Raw genomic sequence first — 17,477 nt, 5'->3', positions numbered from 1 at the left:
AGACCGAAATGTCAGCCATACTATAATTAGTTTATTATGTCCACTGCACATTTTCCATTGCATTGAAATTAGCACCTACAACTTTACAGTTCAAACAAGCGGATATTTAAATAAAATGGCATAAACACAGAATTGATTCCGCTATGCAAAGAAAAAACATAACTCTGCAAGTCTTGTATTCGTTTTATAAAACGATAATTGGCATGCATCTCAACAGACGTGAGTCCCAGGCTCTTCACAAAAGATAACGCACTCACGTCATCACACGTTGTTATCTAAAAGAGCAATTGGACTAATATTTCTTTGCAATTGGTATTCACCATCATTTTGTTCAATCGAAACCATAAATTAACTACATGGAAAAAAACTGATAATTCAAAGTTTACAGTTGTTACTCGTAATAGTCATGGTAACAGAACCATCTGCAACTTTCCTCTGCTCACAAAGTTAAAAGTTAGAAATATATATCGTGAAAACGTGAATTGATATCGTTTCAAACATATTTTCATTCATTAAAATATTAGTGTAAACTTGACTCTGACTGTCAGAGGGTTTATATAAATTCTCTCATAAGTATCACAAACGTTATCAAAGAATGTTTTCATGATGCCTAAGCGCTTCTGTTACCTTTTGGTTTACTCAAAAATAATATTAAAAAAAGGAAACAATCATAACAAACAAAACAAAACAACAACAGCAATAACAAAAAGAACAACTTACCCTTGGAAATCTCACAAATATAAGCGTGGGGGTGCTCTCGAATTCTACCATTAACACCACCAAACACGCCCCGCTCTCCGTTACTGGACTGCTTGTACATGAAAGCCGCATCGTGTACACCTCTTGTCTCCCCTAGTGCCCATTTGCAAATAGTCAGCGCTCTTCCATTCACCCAAGTCCAATTACCGGCCTTTTTTGTTAAACCAATACTCCATTTATTTTCATAGTGCGCAGTATTTCGCCTTTGATGAAATTCCATTCTTGTTCGGTTTCAATGGAAACTAGGTCCCCTCCTTAGTTTTGGCAGGTTTCTCTGTCCCAGAGCCCGTTCCTGTGCCATTTCCAGGCCTTGTACCGTCCATGCACCGAAATTATGTCCCAAGAGTTTTTAAAAGTTATATTTAGGCATTCTAAAAAATGATAAAATTGAAAACAAAAATACTAATTATCATAATGATAATAAACAAAGTGATAAGTTATGATAATGATGGTGACATAAAAAGATTATAATCACAATCACAATAAAGGGGAAAAATAAATGAGAAAGAAAACGGGACTTATTTTTCATATAATTCCTATTTTTTAACACCTCCAGTTTCTGTTTGATCATTGCCAATTAATACCATACATCTTTCTTCACTACGGCGTCCGCCATCTCTGACCTGTCTTTCTGAATTAGTTAACTTCACATCAGCTAAGATTATCTGTGAGTTCATGTAATTTCTCAGTAGTCGAGTTTTTGAAAATTAATTATTTCCTTGTTGAGCTGAGACATCCCCTCACCCCGCCCCTTATTCTTCCTCCCCCATCTGAACAGACTTAAAAAAACGTAAAATTAAACGTGAATGTAAGTTCTCATTAATGTGCAACTGGAGATACCCAGTTAACCGTATACAGTTGTTATGGGAAAGGTTGTCGGAAAAATAAAGACAAAAATTTAAAGTGCATGCGACAATCTCAAAATATTATCAGGGTGGTGGTAATCAACATGGAAATAAAAATTAATTAAGGATAAATTAGTAAGGGTTAACTTGTACTTTTTTCTGTTTTTCATGCAGTTTTGAACTCAAAGTCAGTCTCGTATTAAAAATAGGTTCAAACCCGTGATGCCCGGTCCTTAACGTGACATTTTCTTAGATTTCCCTGAAATCCCGAGGTCGTCTAACCATGACGTGAAAGCTACCCGCAATACCGCTCAAGTTATCGCTTGCACTTCTGACACGCCTTTTCCCGAAAACGTTTCCCGAAAGAACTGTATTTATTATTTGTTTTTCTCAGAAGGCACGGTTACGAGTCTTGCAATCTTAGAGGTTCTTAATGCGTTCCGGATTTTCCTATCTCTGCCCAGCGGCACGGCAACCCTTGCGCGAGTCGCCGGCTACATCCCTAGCTTCGTTGCCATTTTTCATAAATATATTTCGTTTTGCCAGCTGGGCAGTATTTTTAAGGAAATCATTTTAAAGCAAATCAAGCTGATTAATATCTCATTAATCCTCTCCTTCTCTCTCTCAAGTCATTGTGGCTGCCGGCAAAAAGAATGGTGAAATGATTTTTGGTAGCAAACATGTCATTAAATGGGCTGACACGCGGCCTATAAACAGTTCCTAATTAACCTAGACCTTCATTAGAAGTAACTCAGGAAGTTAGAACGTGAGGTATTTGTTTATAATTAAATTAATTAATGGAATTTTCATTCAGTTTATATCTGAATTCTCTCAAACAATTTGTTCAGTGAAAAACAGTGAGCGATATCTTTAGTTTTACACTTTAAATACGCTTTCCGTAAGTCTTTACAAGTCCGCTCAATTTGCACACCTGTGGCGAAAATTTCACAGAAAACGAAGGTTTTGAATGAGAAAAAACTGGATTAAAATTCCCCTTTTCATGAAAGACCAGATTTACATACGCGATTGCACCAAACAAACGAGCAAACTCCCACAACTTCAAAACAAAGATTTAAATTTACTTATAATCGATCTCCATTTACTGACTAAGCAGACGTATATTCGTTTATCAATAGTCAATGGCACAAGTAAAACTTAAGTAAGATCATTGACTGTCTTTGAAGAGAAAATTGTCGTGGCAGTCACTGAACCCAAGTTTCTTTAATAAACCAGTACTGTTGTTGTTGCTCTTGGTTTTTTCCTTTTTTAGCGTGCAAGCACTTTTTCATCTTACGCGCTCTCTAATTGACAGGTGTTAGATTGTGACAGATAGTTGTCAAAAAGATGTTTCATAGTTTGTTTAGAACCTTTGACCTTTTTCAATCACAAATAAAAATATTTCGGTGAAACCTCTCTTTAATTTGCATTAGCCTGGTACCATTTACTCGCTCTAAAATTGTTCAGCTCAAAGAGGATCTTGCCATAATTACAGCCCTAAATCATTAGGGTTCTTTTGTAAACATTTTGTCAAGTTTTATTAAAAAAAAAAAAAAAAAAAAAAAGGTTCATTTGCAAACCTCGGTCAGTCCGTAGTAGGAAAAATTGTGCACTTTGTCTTAAGTACCGGTACTCAAAACCTTGGGCACAGTCTTACCCAATATGAACCTCTCGACCGGTGATTAACATATTTATCACCAACTCTTACAAGAAAAACACATGCGGGCACAAAAAAGGCACTTCGATGTGTTATGTACAAAACAATATGCATATATTCATAGACCTCAGTGAACACGCCCTGTAACTTGTGACGAGGGAAAATTCCATCAGCTAGATTATCCCAAAAAAGCTGTGAAATACACAATTTCGATACCTGTTCTTCCAGCTGCAAGCGATACAAAAAAAGTACAATTTTAGAGTGATTGTTATAATTTTATTTTTAACATACGTTCTTCAAATTTTCATGGGCATTATGTTCAACTACGAATGTGCGCTGAAAAGTTCATTCATCGCTCAGGTGAGCTGAGCATATGCTGTAAACAATATTTCTGCTTTTAAGAAGCGAGAGCAATTTTCATGACACAAGTTCAAGACTGTAATGTTTCAGCTCATAATTTACTTTACGGTTGGAATGTGATCTTCCCTCCAAGCATCTCGCAAATGTAGGCATATTTATCACAGCAAGAGATACTATTAAAGAGGCCTCCGTTCTTGGATATTTCCGCGCAAGCTTCGTTACCATCTGGCTTAGAATCTCGCCATTTCGAAATATTCAGTTGTTGTGCACTATCCCAAATCCAAACCCCGTCTCTCTTCCATAAACCACGTACTAGTATTCGAAGTACCACGCTTTTGAATCTCATCATTGATAAACTGCCAGTCTTCTTCAGTTTCGATGGAGACTAAGTAACCTCCCTGAGATGTACAGACGCGCCAGTTGTCACGCGAATTCCTTCCGCTTTTCGAGAATAAGTAAGAGGAGTTTTGAAACAGGTTGCTTGGCACTCTATAAATTTCAAAAAATGTATACTGTTGATAGCAATAGTGATGTTTATACCGCTATTAATTTTAATTAAAAACTATGGGTATCAGAAACCTCTGCCTCACTGAAAGAAAAATTAAAATTAGGCTAGGTTTTCAGTGGAAATTGGGGAGATCAGGGTAATAGCACTGTTATTCTTTGACTTTTTTGTTTTGCTTTCCAACTTTCGTTTTGAATCACAATCCGATGTAATTCCAACAGAAATCTATGACCAATTATTATGATAAATCAGTCAGATATTATCTTTTTTTTAAACTGCCTCACCTGCTCCTGGCAATTCCATCATCGAATGAAGGATGACTGTAGAAGAGAAAATGAGCAAATGAATTGATTATTATGTCCAGAATAACATTTGAAAGAATGAAAAAGTTCATTAGGTTTCGAGTTAGACTGGTACTAATGCATTTTATTTCCTGCAAGCAGTTTAACATCTACCCCCGACTTTGATTACCTTTCTCAAGGGAGATGACGGAGAAGTTTAAAAATGCACCATCTCCGCAATTTACTAACCAGCTGAACAAAACCCATTACATGTGGCAAAGATTTCTTGGATACGGTAGACCTTCGCATTGAAACCAAACTCTAAATCAGTGATAAGGATGTAACATTTCGCTATCTAGAAAAGAAGTTTCGTTTTAGCTCGATGTAATCGTAAACCGACTGAGACGCAACAATTGGAAACGGACGACGTTTCTTTAAGCGAATCAATCGGGTATCAAATCTTCCTGTTCAAATAAAACCTCAATTTGAATCCTGAAAGGGTGGTGTCCAAAACTTTGTGAGGTTTTTTGCATATTCTTGGGTGTTACTTAACTATAGATCAGCGGACTGCGGAGCCTCCGGAACCTCCGGAACCTGTTTTACCTCAGGAACACATATTTTTTTTTTTTTGTACAAGAAGAGGAATGAGATAAGTGTAAAGTTTGCTCTCGGGGATAAAGAAGAATAATTTAAAAGATTAACATGTTTTAATTGTGCATGACGTCGAACTTGGCCAGCAGTCAGCAGTCATCTAGGCTGAGTGTTAATAATTGAATAATAATTTGAAAGCTGTAACGGTTTGGGTACCGCAATATCTGAGTAACGCCTCATCCGAAGTCTTTCAGTGAACCTTTAGGCTGGAATTCATAGTACATGACCCTAGAATGAGGAACATGAGGCGTAACTTTTTTGCAAACACCGGGTCGAATGTTAAACTTTTCATGTCTAACCTACGAACATTTACGAACATTCACCAGTCGCGTTTTACGAACATTTACCAGTCGCGTTTTACGAACATTTAACAGTCGCGTTTTACGAACATTTAACAGTCGCGTTTTACGAACGCGCATAACTCTGAAATAATCCTTGCAGTTTCTCCCGAGATTCAGCTATCATCAATGAATTGTGTTAATTTATGCAAATTTGTGGCAAGTTTCCCTAGTGACTTCACAATAAGCTGTATCTCTGATTTGTTATAAAAATTTAGGGGAAAAGGTGCAGCTTATATGTTGGTGTTAATGGTGCTTTTTTCCTTTCTTTTCCTGTTTTGAGCTGTGCATTACAATGTACCTTAGCCGAAAGTTTGCTCTCTCCAGGATCCTGTCCCACCGTGACATAACTTGTTTTCTTGCTTACTGATTGGGTAACTTTTCCACCATATCTTTGAATCAAATCAGCAGCCTCCTGACTCTCTCAATACTTTCCAAGATTCCCTTAATAACAACTGTCAGTCCATCCAAATAGTTTTCCGCTCTCTAAAAATTAAATTATCAAGTTCAAGCATGATTAGAAGGTGCAGACAAATAATTAATTATTCCCTTGAAAACCTGTTAATACTGTCCAAACTGAAAAGTTATAAATGGCAAAAAAGTAAAAAACCTCTGAGGATACACCATAAACATTTGGGATCAATGTCAGTATCTAAACATCTGTTCACCTACCCCTCCCCTAACCCAACAACAGTCAACTGATAACAGCTAATGTTGAATTAAGGGAGGGGTAGGTGTGCAGTTTCTCAGATACTGATATTGATCCAACATTTGTAAAACAACTGAGAGTAAAAGGATAAAATATAATTTTTTTAAACCTTTAACTCCCAGGAGTGACCAAGACAGAATTTCTCCTTACAATATAGATACAATATCATGCAGACAAGTAATGAGAATAAATACAAATATCAATCTTGGGATTATTAGTTGATCCAAGACCAAATTCTCTCAACCAATGTCACAAGAATTGTATGGCAGACAGTAAGGAGAATTACTATAGAGATCTTGGGAGTAAAAGGTTCAATCAAAGCATACATTTTGCAATTTTTGTTTTCTGTAAACTGTATCTGCAGATTTTCCAAACCAGCCTTAATTCTAATAATCTTCATTTCCCTTTGTCTTGCATCTCTCATTAAAAGTTCATTTGAAAGGATGGAAACCAAACCACAAAGAGCTTTGAGAGACAATAATTTAACTACCAGAATTAATTAACATGTAACTTCTCCCTAGAATATCCATACATTATCCAGCAAACAGGTGCTGTGAACACTAAAACTTATCAGGTACATGTAGTTGCTATAATTGTGTGAATGACACTTCCCAATATGGTCATGCTAGGTGCTTCAATGATTGGTTCTTGAATGTGAGGGAATTGGTAGAAATGAAGCTTGAAAATAAACCTTTTAATAATGGTGTAATAAGAAATTCTCATCATTAATTTACAGGAAAACATCTCACACCAGAGGGGAGAATTAACAATCAGATCTTGGACTTTGAAACCTACCTAAAGGATTTCCTTTGAACCAAGTGTCCTAGGACCATCTCTTGCCATAAAACTATGGTAGCCTGATTTTTTCTTTTCCAATGAGGGTGGAACTTCAACCACTTTCTCCGATTTTGACACCTTTGGTGTTCCTTTGATTGGAGTTTCCTCACAGACATCTTTTTTATCCTTTTTTGGAGTAACAGTTTTCTTTGGACTTGGTTTGAGTCTCTAACTGGAGTTTCTGGAACTGTAGCAGCTTTGGTAGCCAGTTTGCTAGCAGGAGTTGTCTTTGGTACTTCCTGAAATGTCCATGGATAAAGTTTGAAGTGACAAAAGTTGCACGTATATCAAACATTCTAACAACTGAGAGTTGTCCAGTTTAGGCAAGAGTTGTCCCAAATAGGAATGTTGATGGTGAAAGACACTGCTGTTTTAAATAGTGGAGACAAAGAGGCAGCATCTTCCCAGAATGTCAAAGTTAAAGTCACCAAGAATGTAACTGAAGGTTTTGTGACGATTGTTACTGTTTTTTGTATATTAAATTCTAGGTACAGTAATTGTAGTATTTTGAGAAGTGTTAGTATTGTAAGTAATTTTTTGTTGCAATTATTGTTAGTAATGTGCATCTGAGTTAAAACCATCTACTTTCATAGTAGGACAGGTTAATGTATATACAACATGTACATGTACCACCAGTTAATATGTTTGAGTAAGTTTTTGGATCTTATACAGAGCCAAATTTAGTCATAAAATATCACTGTTTCATCTACAAGTACCTTATTCAAGTGCTTGGTAACACTTACCATACACATGCAATCATATCAGGTCCAATCCATTCTAATATCAGGGTAGCAGGTTTATGCATTAATAGTAATGATTAATTTTGCAACAATAAAGTATGGTAATCAAAAGGCTTACAAACCTTTTTCTTCTCAGGGGAAGGCTTTGTAACCTCAGACTTTGATTCTGAGAAGTCTTCCTTTCTTTTCTTTGATGGTTGCTCTGTTGTGTGATGGTTGACATTCCCATTTTCTCTTCCTTCTTTTTCTCTCCCATTTTTTTACTCTTCTTTTCTATTCACTCTGGAGTCTTCATTTTCTTCAGACTTGTCAGATCTTTGTGGGAAATGAAAAAGGATAAAAAATTATTGACTTGCTCTACAAGGAATTAAGGGATGATCATTAAGTGGGTTGAGCTCTGGATCAAGCTTAAAATTTGCACTCTCAACAGTGATCAATTTTCTAATTTCTCATAACAATACCAATTCACAGTCAGGCAGCAATGTAATATCAGAGGAAAGAAAATCCTCAGTCAAGAGGATATTTATTGATTGAACAACATATTCTCAAAGATATTTTCATAACACTTGTGTGACAGACAGTGAAGAGAGTTGATTTAGATATCTTAAGAGCAAAAGAACTTATCCCTTTCAGGAACCCCATGGTGTTGTTTTTGCCAAACTATTCTCCAACATCTCCTAAATAATGCATGACTCAAACATTGGTCATTATACCCATTAATTTTGTGGCATGGTAGCTGTGAACCATAGTCCATTCTGATATAACTACTGTACAACAGATTGGCAGAGGGTTTACAAGGAATGCACGATGAAGCCCAAAATTAACATGTGATGCATGAATTTTATAGAAAGGCAAGGTATGGTGAGGTTTAAAGTTTTCCTTGTTAAATGCATGATGCATGAAGTACTGTTTAAAATATGCAGGATGCCTGAATTTTTCTTTACAAAAAAAATTGTGGGTGAAAAAAGTGTAGTTAGTTATTCACCTGTTTTCTCTTATTGGCAAATGTTTTCCTGGATTCCCTTTCAACTGGAGTAGGACCAAAGAAATCAGGTGCAGAAGTTGTTTTTTTTCCCTTTAGGTTTGACTGATATACATGTACATTTCCTAAGGTACTGACAGGGAGAAGTTATTTAACAAACAAGAGCTTAGTTGGTGATCATTTCCTTTATTCTTGTGCCCTTAACCTTGACACCTGTGTGTAACATGTGCCTATCCAAAAGTTAAAATTTTGGAGAAACTGGAAAAGCAAACACAATGTGCAGTAAATTTTTATGAATCATCTTTCACCAAAAAGAAGCTCCAGAGAAAGAAGACCATTTAAATAACTTACTTTCAACAAAGAAAGCGGTGCATATTAATGTTTGATTCAGGGGGAATATTGTAAAGAGAATAAGATTCTGGTCACTCTTCACAGTCAAAAGGTTAAATGTATTAGCATAAGAGCAATGTCCTATGACAGATCTAACATTCTCAATGCCTGATGGAAGAAAGGAAAAACAAACAAACAGACAAAAAATAAAATTTAGCTGGATAATTTTAGAAGAAGCCAGATGCTTCTCCAGAGTAATATCTTATGATCTAAATGAACACCATGGTCTAGTACTGAAATGTCAAATATGATGAAAGAGAACGATGAAAGATACCTCTTTTTAACTTGCTGGACCTCTTTAGAAGCTACATTGTCTGTCTGTTTGGCAGACTTTTTTAATTTCTTGGGCACAACTTCTTCCTCATCTGTAGAAACAACATCACTTAAGTGCAGTAATATTCAGATCCTATTTAGGGCAGACTGGTCTAATGGTAAGTGTGCTCAAGCCTGGATAAAGAGAATGGCTTTGTTTTCTTTTGCAAGCTAATACATGTACATAAGCAAGGATAAAGGTCACCTGACGTAAAAAAAAAAAAACAAAAACAAACCGCATCTTACCCCAAGCTCACCTCACACTGAATATTTTCCTATCCAGCCCTCTCACTTCATAAATAAGGAGAGTCCCCTTAACTCTTTTGTAGAACTCAGTCACATAAAAATATATATCCATATTCTCCATACTGTTCTCTATGCATTTTCTAAGGTGCTGACAAGGAGAATTTGTTTAATAATCAAGAGCTTCTATAGTTGGTGATCATTTCCTTGACACTTGAAATTAGGGTCAAAAAGTTTAACTACAACTGTATAAAATGGAACCAAACTCAAGAAAAAATTCGCATACCTCAGTTTTGGAGGAAGAGGATCTTCATCAGAATCTAACAGAGATGTAAGACTAATTCAGAAATGAGGTCAGGATATAATTGTGATGTCATACATATAATTACAGTATGTACAACTGCTGAACTTACATTAAAACCATTAAGACAAATACAGAGGTGTAACAGTATGTGTAGAGCCTCAAAATCTCTTCATGTTCTTCACAAAACATTACCTGAGTCAATAATGTTTTTTACTTTCTTCTTTCTCTTCTGATTTTCTTTTGGTTTTTGCTTCTGGGCAATGTCATCATCTTCACTGCTTGATAAACTCTGCCCAGAAAATTAACGATTACATATTTTTATTTGCACAAATGTGAGATAAATTGACTTCTTTTGACCTAACAATAACAACTGAATAAGATCAAGGAAGGGGGGGGGGGTGTTGTTCCTTGGAGCACAATTTTCTTACAAGACATCTTTTTTCTACCAGCTCAAAAAATCAAGAGAAGACACCAGGCTTGTGAAAAAAATTTAATAGTCTGGTTTAGGTGAAGTCCCAAGGTTTCTTTATCAATCACCTTTCAAGTTAATCAACAATTTTATTTTCCCTTCAGTCTGAGTAAATGAAAGATTAACTACATGTAGTACTTGTCAGAATCATTAAATACTCATTCGTATTGCATACTGCAACTGCTCTGCAGACTTAGGAAGCTGCAGTTTAAACAAATTTGTAGGGAATGCTTATGTCCAAGATATTTCTAACTTGAGTTAAATTTAGGTGGCAGTGTATCACATCATGCTGTTTAGTTGTTTAACCCTTAAACTCCCAGATGTGATTAACATGTAACTTCTCCCTAGACTATACATACAATGTCCTACAAAAGGGTTATGAAAGTTTTTATCTTGATCTAAGAAAAAATTCCTATAACAAATGTACAAGGAAATGTGTAGCAATTAGAGGAGAGAATTAGCAAACAGATCTTAGAAGGTAAAGGATGAATACAAAAACTTCATTTTACAACCCTGTTTAGGATAAAAAAGAAAAAGGCAAAACATTGTAACTTATCAGCCTCACTCAGCTACCCTGACATACTCAGACAAACTATTGAAAATTATACCTACAAAGTTAGTTAACACACAGTACCACACCATTTCTCATATTCCAGTCCAGAAAGATACCCTGGGTTAGATATAATAATATGTAGTGGAATGAAACTTGGTTAAAACATGTTGTAAAATTACTTACCACGTGCTAAATAAAAGATTCATGACAAAGGAAATTTTACCATGTATGGCAATAAATACCAATTTTGGCGAAATAAGGTGTTTCCCCCCCCCCCTCCCCCGGAGAAGATAGATGGGAATGTGAATTACTCCCGTGTATATAGAGACACATGATGATCGATTCAGTCAGACAGGGGCTGTGATATGGGCAGATCTTTACTCCGTCACCTCTGAAGTCGAATTCCCTGATAACACAAATATCTTTCTCTCTCAAATGCTACATAAACCATTACTTACCTTCGTTCGACTCTTTCCTACGTCTTGTTTCGATAAAGACTTCACTGTAGAATCTTTCCCGCGCTTATTTTCTAATTTCGAAGCGCCTTGCTTTCCAGTAGGGCCGAAGAACGATCGAATATCCTGTACAAAAATATGTAATTATAACTGAAACACCGGTTAAACACTGCCGCTGAGAACTAAAACGACTAACAAACCATTTCAGTATGGCGACGTGTTCACATCACTCTGCGACATTTCGCGCCATCTTTGAAAATGTCCTGTACTTCAGTCAGCGGTCACCAACATAGCTTCCAGACTCCTGCTATTTCTCTTCCGCTAATTTTCCGAAAAAGACAATAGGTCATAAGATAACCACAATTTAATTCAAATTCACGGAACCAAATGAAAGGAGCTGTCAGACGAGGGAGGTTGAACCGCTTGCAGTTGCCCCGCTAAATTGCTTTGAAAATGGCAAATAGATTTAACGGAGAACACTTCTCAGGGGTACGCACTCTGTCGTGAATGTCGATATTTCCATGAATGAATGCGCCTGCTCGTTCTGCGATTTGGTTGTTTCGTTGCGCTGTCGTCTCCTTGAGGTATATCGTTTGTTTATTGAAAGATATTCAAACTCACAACATGAAATTTGCAAAAAGTTTTTTGAGGTTTTATACGCTGTCATTCAAAAACAATTTCATGTAATATAAAATGACTCTATAGAAAAAAATATGAACATCTCCTTGGTGTTCTTTGCTGAATCTTCACTACGTTCGCAAAGATACCAATCCTCTTCTGTGTTTATAGGAAGGACTGTGCCATTTAGCCATAATATACAAATCTATAATTCGACATAAAATTCCGTGAGGCTGCAGCTGTGCAATTTACAAGATGTCAAGCATCGATGCTCGTAGTCGATGAATAATTCGATTGTGTGACATGACACCTTCCCTGAAAAAATATCGCATGATTAAAGTTGTTTTTCAGCATGATTCTGATTCAAAACTAATAACAATAAGAAAGTTTTCGTGGAGGTTTCAGTGATAATAATGGTTGTTGTGTTATCATTTGTGTGATTTGTGGACTGAACTGACTGTTTCATCCTTGAGGGGGCATTAGAATTTTTCAAATTTTTTCAAGATCGGTTTTTGTGCCAAAGAATTTCGGATCAGCTCGGATTGCATGTTCATTGCGGTTAACGGATTTTCTGTTCTTTGGCATTTGGTTTTCGGTTTTCGTAAAAAATACTTGTCTAATGGGCTTCAGATTTGATCTCTGATGTGGTTTTCTGATTTTCCTGCTTGGATTCCGGTTTCTCTTCGATCCAAGCAGTCATTATGCGCCTCCGCTGATCTCGAATAGCCGCGAAACCTCTGTGTGCTCCACCTGCCAACACTGTATCGGATCGATTAAGATTTTGAGAACTGGGATGTGAACATTTATATGTTTTGATGGTTTTGCATGCGGTTTTCGGTTTTTAACGAATTTTTGTTTTTATTACTGCTGTTTTGTTTGTTTGTTTGTTTGTTTTTGCGGTTTTGCGGTTGTGGATGATTTTTTTTTGAGGTTTCTAATAGACCCTCTCACGGATTCTTGTTCTGCAAATTGAAAATCTCTCTTTGTAAAATTACAGATCTTCCTTTTCGTTCTGTTCCGTGTGTTAAATAAGAGTAGGACTTGCTTAGTTATTTCTTTTGAAATTGTATGAGGAATTATTTTAATTTTTTATTTTTAATTTTTCTTTTCTCTTTCTTGAAATAAGTACTGTTGTCTTTCTCACTTCACACTTGAATTTATGACTGAAAGTGAGGGGAATGTGGGTTGAAAGTTGGGGTGTCTGTGCCAGACAGCTTGTTCCTGCCTGTGTCTGCATTATCATGTATTAACTTTTTAATTTTCTACTGAAGCGCTTTCATGAAGATATCGACAGCATTGTAATTACTCCTGCAAAGTTTTGTTCTCTGAACTATCTGCCATTTTCGAATCAACCAATGAAAACTGAGTGTGCTTCAATTTCAGTCTCCCTTGTCTAACAGCTTGGTACAGTTAGCGAACTCCAACATCGTGCAGACCTCTGATCTTTCTCGGAAAAAAATTAGCGGAAGTGGAAAGTGAGGTGGGAGTGAAATATTGGATTGGTGGGACTACCGGCGAAACTGGATTTCATTCAGTTTTGTTCGCTAGTTTTTATCCGGGCGAGGATCCCAGTGGCACCCTGGTAGAACTCTCCTCACTGGCACCCCGAGAGAGATCCCAACAAGTGTCCCGTGGGAATCTCGGCGGGAACTTTCAAAAATACCGGCCTTCACTCCAGAGGGTAATGACATCAGGGAACTAGTCTTTTTGTCTTTTAACTAACCATTTCATTATATCGCAAATTTACGAAGACGGTACAATCGAGCAACCGTTTTAAACCTGTAACTGATTGTTATCACCATTTAATACAGGTTGACAACAAAAGACAAGAAAACAACATTTTAAACCATAATTTATCATTTTAATGTTAAGTTTATTTATAACTTCAACAAAATGAATAACTTCAACAAAATGATGATGCAGCGTAAAAACAGAACAATAAATTAGAATTCTAACAGGTAGACCTCTTGGTAATTACCCAGCAAATGATTTGCGTAATTTTCTTGCATAATATTTGTCAGATACAATGGTCCTAAGAAGAAAGATAATCTGCAATGCGTTGAGGACATTTGAACTCTAAATACTAACATTTATTTTAGGAGACAAACATGGAATAAATTTTACTTCGGAGACAATTCGTCGTTTTATTCGAGTGGTTCCGCCCTAAGTGACCGTCCCGCACAACCCGAACAGGCCGATGGGACTGAGTCAAGGATGACCACAAAATTCGCGAATTTAACAGTCAACCGCTTAATACAGGTTCGACTATTCATTCCGAATTAGCCGACCAGCCGACGTGAAGAGCTCTATTCACCAATGTGGTATATACTAAAAACCGCTACGAGTGTAAATGTTTCTTTTCAAGGTAGAGTTGGAAAGCCGATTCCTGGGTTGATACTCGCGCAGGCGATAAACACCAAACCAACAGCCCACGCAAAAAGCACTAAGATGTAAGATGGGTAGATGGAGTAGGGCTCTGGAGCACGAAGAGAAAGTCTAAGCAGACGAAAGAAGCCTATTAAGTCCAGCAATTCTTCAGGAAAATCTTATCTTTACCTTCTAAAATCGTAGCTCTAAGATTCTTGAGAACCCCACCTGTGATGCTACCCTTGAAAACACGTAGCTATTCACACTCCCAGCCCGGGTGGATAAAGGGAACCTTGACCCACCCCTCCCCCCTCCCCATGGCTCTTTTTCGTAAACGATTGTAATATATGCTATCGTCAGCAGCGAACTCCTATTAAAACATCTAAGTTGTCGCAGTTTTTTAGATCTGGGGTGAAGTCAAAATATCAGGGCTTACTGACTTTTCGGATCCGGTAAAGGGGGAAGGAAATTTATCCTTGCTCGCCTTCACATCGGTGAATATCTCACGTTTACTTCATTAAGCATCTCAGTTGGAACTTAAGAGTATTGCGTAGCGACAACGCTCTCTCTATGACCGTCTCTACCAGGTTGATCCTTACCTTCAAGATTTTTCCATGGCTTGTTTTTTCCGGTTTTCCTCACTCCTCAAAAGCCAGCACTCTATATTCGAGTTGCCACCTTCCAAAACCGTTTTTATTTCACATCTTGCATGTCACCCAGTCGAGGGTCTCCATGGGGTTAACCGGTAGCCGTATATCGGTCAAAAAACTAGCTGTTAGGCGTAAATATTGACAAATTTGAACCCTTAGTTGTAGAAAAAAAAATTGACCTTAAAAATATTTCCCTCCTACAATGTGTTGTTTTGTGTTAGTCTGGGTTAACCGTAGCAGAAAAATGGCCACAACTTTAGCAGTTAGCCGTGAAAAGTTCTCCTCCGTTGGCCATCCTCAGTTTGAAGAAAGTTTCGGTTTTTTGTAACAGGCTGTTTTAGTTAAGTTTGCAATCGTGGAAAAAGAAAACATCAATATTTTCTTCACTCGAGGAACCACACCGAGGGTACCTCCCATGATGAGGACTCTTTCTATAAACAGAATAAAGCACCTTTCCCAAAATGAAAGGTAATTTCTTTTTTCTTGCCTCTTCAACGATATATGAGTGAACATCATGTCGCTTTACATGCTAAAAAAACGCGTCGCGTGACATCCTGAGGAACGGCTGCCAATGAAACTGGCAGATATAAAATCTGAAAATATCGAAGTTTATATCTCATTTAATAACTCTATCCAAGGAAATGGGAAGAGGTTGAGCGAATAAGACATAGTTGCGCTCTCTACTCCAAACGAAAAGATGTGTCAAAACATCATGATCTGTCACATAACGTGCTAAAGTGCGTCGTGTGACATCCTGAGAAAAGGTTGCCAATGATCGAAATTAGCAGTTATAGAGTCAGAAAATATCGAAGTTTATCTCTCATTCAGTAAACTTATTCAAAGAAATGGCCAAAAGTTATTAAGCGAATACTACTTCAAACGACAAGAAATGGCTTATGCAAGTTGATGCAGAAATTTTCCTTCCTTTGTTATTGATTTCCACTTCCATTCTAACAAAATACCAAGCGACTTGTTTCATTGTTTGACATTCAAATGTTAGTTTATTGTACTTAGATAATAAGTAAACAATCTAATCGGAGAAACTAAATAAAATCATTTGGTTCCAAATTTCCAGCTCGCTTTGAGCTTCCTTCAATTCTTTGTAAGCCATAACTAAAATTATAAAATAAAACTTATCGTTTTGCCTTTGGACGATTAGTTTCAACAATATACTTAAAATGCATCGTTCTGCTTGTAAAAAAAATACAATTTATCGCCTTTAAAATTAAAGGAGAAATCTCAGAAAATTAACTAATACCAAGACTAAATCCTGGCCATTACGACTAAAATCTGTCATTTAACTCCAGATAAATCAAATTCTGATCGGCAGAAACTAACTTTAAGTACCAATCTGGGTACAAATCCTCGAAAAGTTAATCACTGTTTGACATTCAAATGTTAGTTTATTGCACTGATATAATAAGTAAACAATCTAATCCGAGAAACTAAATAAAATCGTTTGGTTCCAACTTTCCAGCTCGTTCTGAGCTTCCTTCAATGCTTTGTAGGCAAGTAACTAAAATTATAAAATAAAACTTCTCGTTTTGCCTTTGGAGATTAGATTACGCAATATACTTAAAATGCATCGTTCTTCTTGTAAAAAATAACACAATTAATCGCATTCAAAATTAAGTGGCGATCTCTGTGAGAGCGGTCCAGGGCATTTCGCATCGGAACAAAGTTTTCCCTCAAACTTTGCCTAATAATCTATCCTTTGTAGCAAGTAAATAAAACCACATTGGTTTCTGGAAATACGTTAAAATAAAATTTTTAGAGCTCTCAATAGTCAAAGCTGCAAAAGGCCCTTTTTTGAACGCTTGTGACATCGAAAATTAAAGTTAAAAAGCCTGGTCCTCGTATCACACCGCATGCAGCAAAAGATCTTTTGTGTTCTTAAACTTTATGATATGTAAGTTTTAAAAAAAGCACTTCAATTTTGATATTCGCTTATTCAGAGACACTCGTTAGACAGCTTTCTGAAATTGGTCAAAAGTACTCTTTCTTTCTTGGTTGATATTGCTCAAGTCCAGACCTGACCATTGAAAACTCAGCTTGATTTCTTCTAATAAGATGTTTGGCAGCAGAAAAATATAAAAACATCTTGCACTTATTAATTTTCTTCGCCGTGGTGACTTCAAACTTTTAGCTATTTTGCTACCGTGACAGCCGATTATGCAAATTAGTTCTCCGACCGTTTTATATAAGTAGCGCAATAAATCTTAGATTTTAACCATTTTAAGTTGAAAATATAATAGGACAGAGCTTTAAGACCACACTGATTGATACTCAACATTTTAAAAGGCCCAAATTTGACAAATTTTTACTATCTTGTGTCAAAAGACTTCAACAACAACGTATCGAATATCATAATTTGATTGGCGTTCAGTCAACCTTTTAATGGTAATCTCTTTTTTAAGAAATTAGCTTCTGTTATTTCATATTTGAGTTCTGACAG

The 17,477-nt window shown here is 36.5% G+C and overlaps 2 protein-coding genes across 3 annotated transcripts in view; one reads left to right on the top strand and one right to left on the bottom strand.

The window, feature by feature from the left end:
• LOC131776306 (uncharacterized) overlaps positions 1 to 17,477 on the top strand; it is a 174,881-nt gene that overhangs the window by 119,327 nt on the left and 38,077 nt on the right. The window lies entirely within an intron of this gene.
• Positions 3,526 to 17,477, bottom strand: part of LOC136280820 (uncharacterized) — a 40,350-nt gene continuing 26,398 nt past the window's right edge. Inside the window, exons 5-11 of the mRNA XM_066166539.1 lie at positions 9,326 to 9,416; positions 8,665 to 8,794; positions 7,802 to 7,994; positions 6,898 to 7,178; positions 5,695 to 5,879; positions 4,408 to 4,443; positions 3,526 to 4,107 (exon numbers count right to left, since the gene is read on the bottom strand). Coding sequence (XP_066022636.1) covers positions 7,989 to 7,994; positions 8,665 to 8,794; positions 9,326 to 9,416 — 227 coding nt within the window. The 3' untranslated portion in view covers positions 3,526 to 4,107; positions 4,408 to 4,443; positions 5,695 to 5,879; positions 6,898 to 7,178; positions 7,802 to 7,988. The remainder of the gene's footprint in view (positions 4,108 to 4,407; positions 4,444 to 5,694; positions 5,880 to 6,897; positions 7,179 to 7,801; positions 7,995 to 8,664; positions 8,795 to 9,325; positions 9,417 to 17,477) is intronic.

The sequence above is a fragment of the Pocillopora verrucosa genome, chromosome 5, assembly GCF_036669915.1.
Source record: "Pocillopora verrucosa isolate sample1 chromosome 5, ASM3666991v2, whole genome shotgun sequence".
Classification (NCBI taxonomy): domain Eukaryota; kingdom Metazoa; phylum Cnidaria; class Anthozoa; order Scleractinia; family Pocilloporidae; genus Pocillopora; species Pocillopora verrucosa.
Note: the sequence above shows the minus strand (reverse complement) of the source record. Positions and strands in the feature narration are given on the sequence as shown.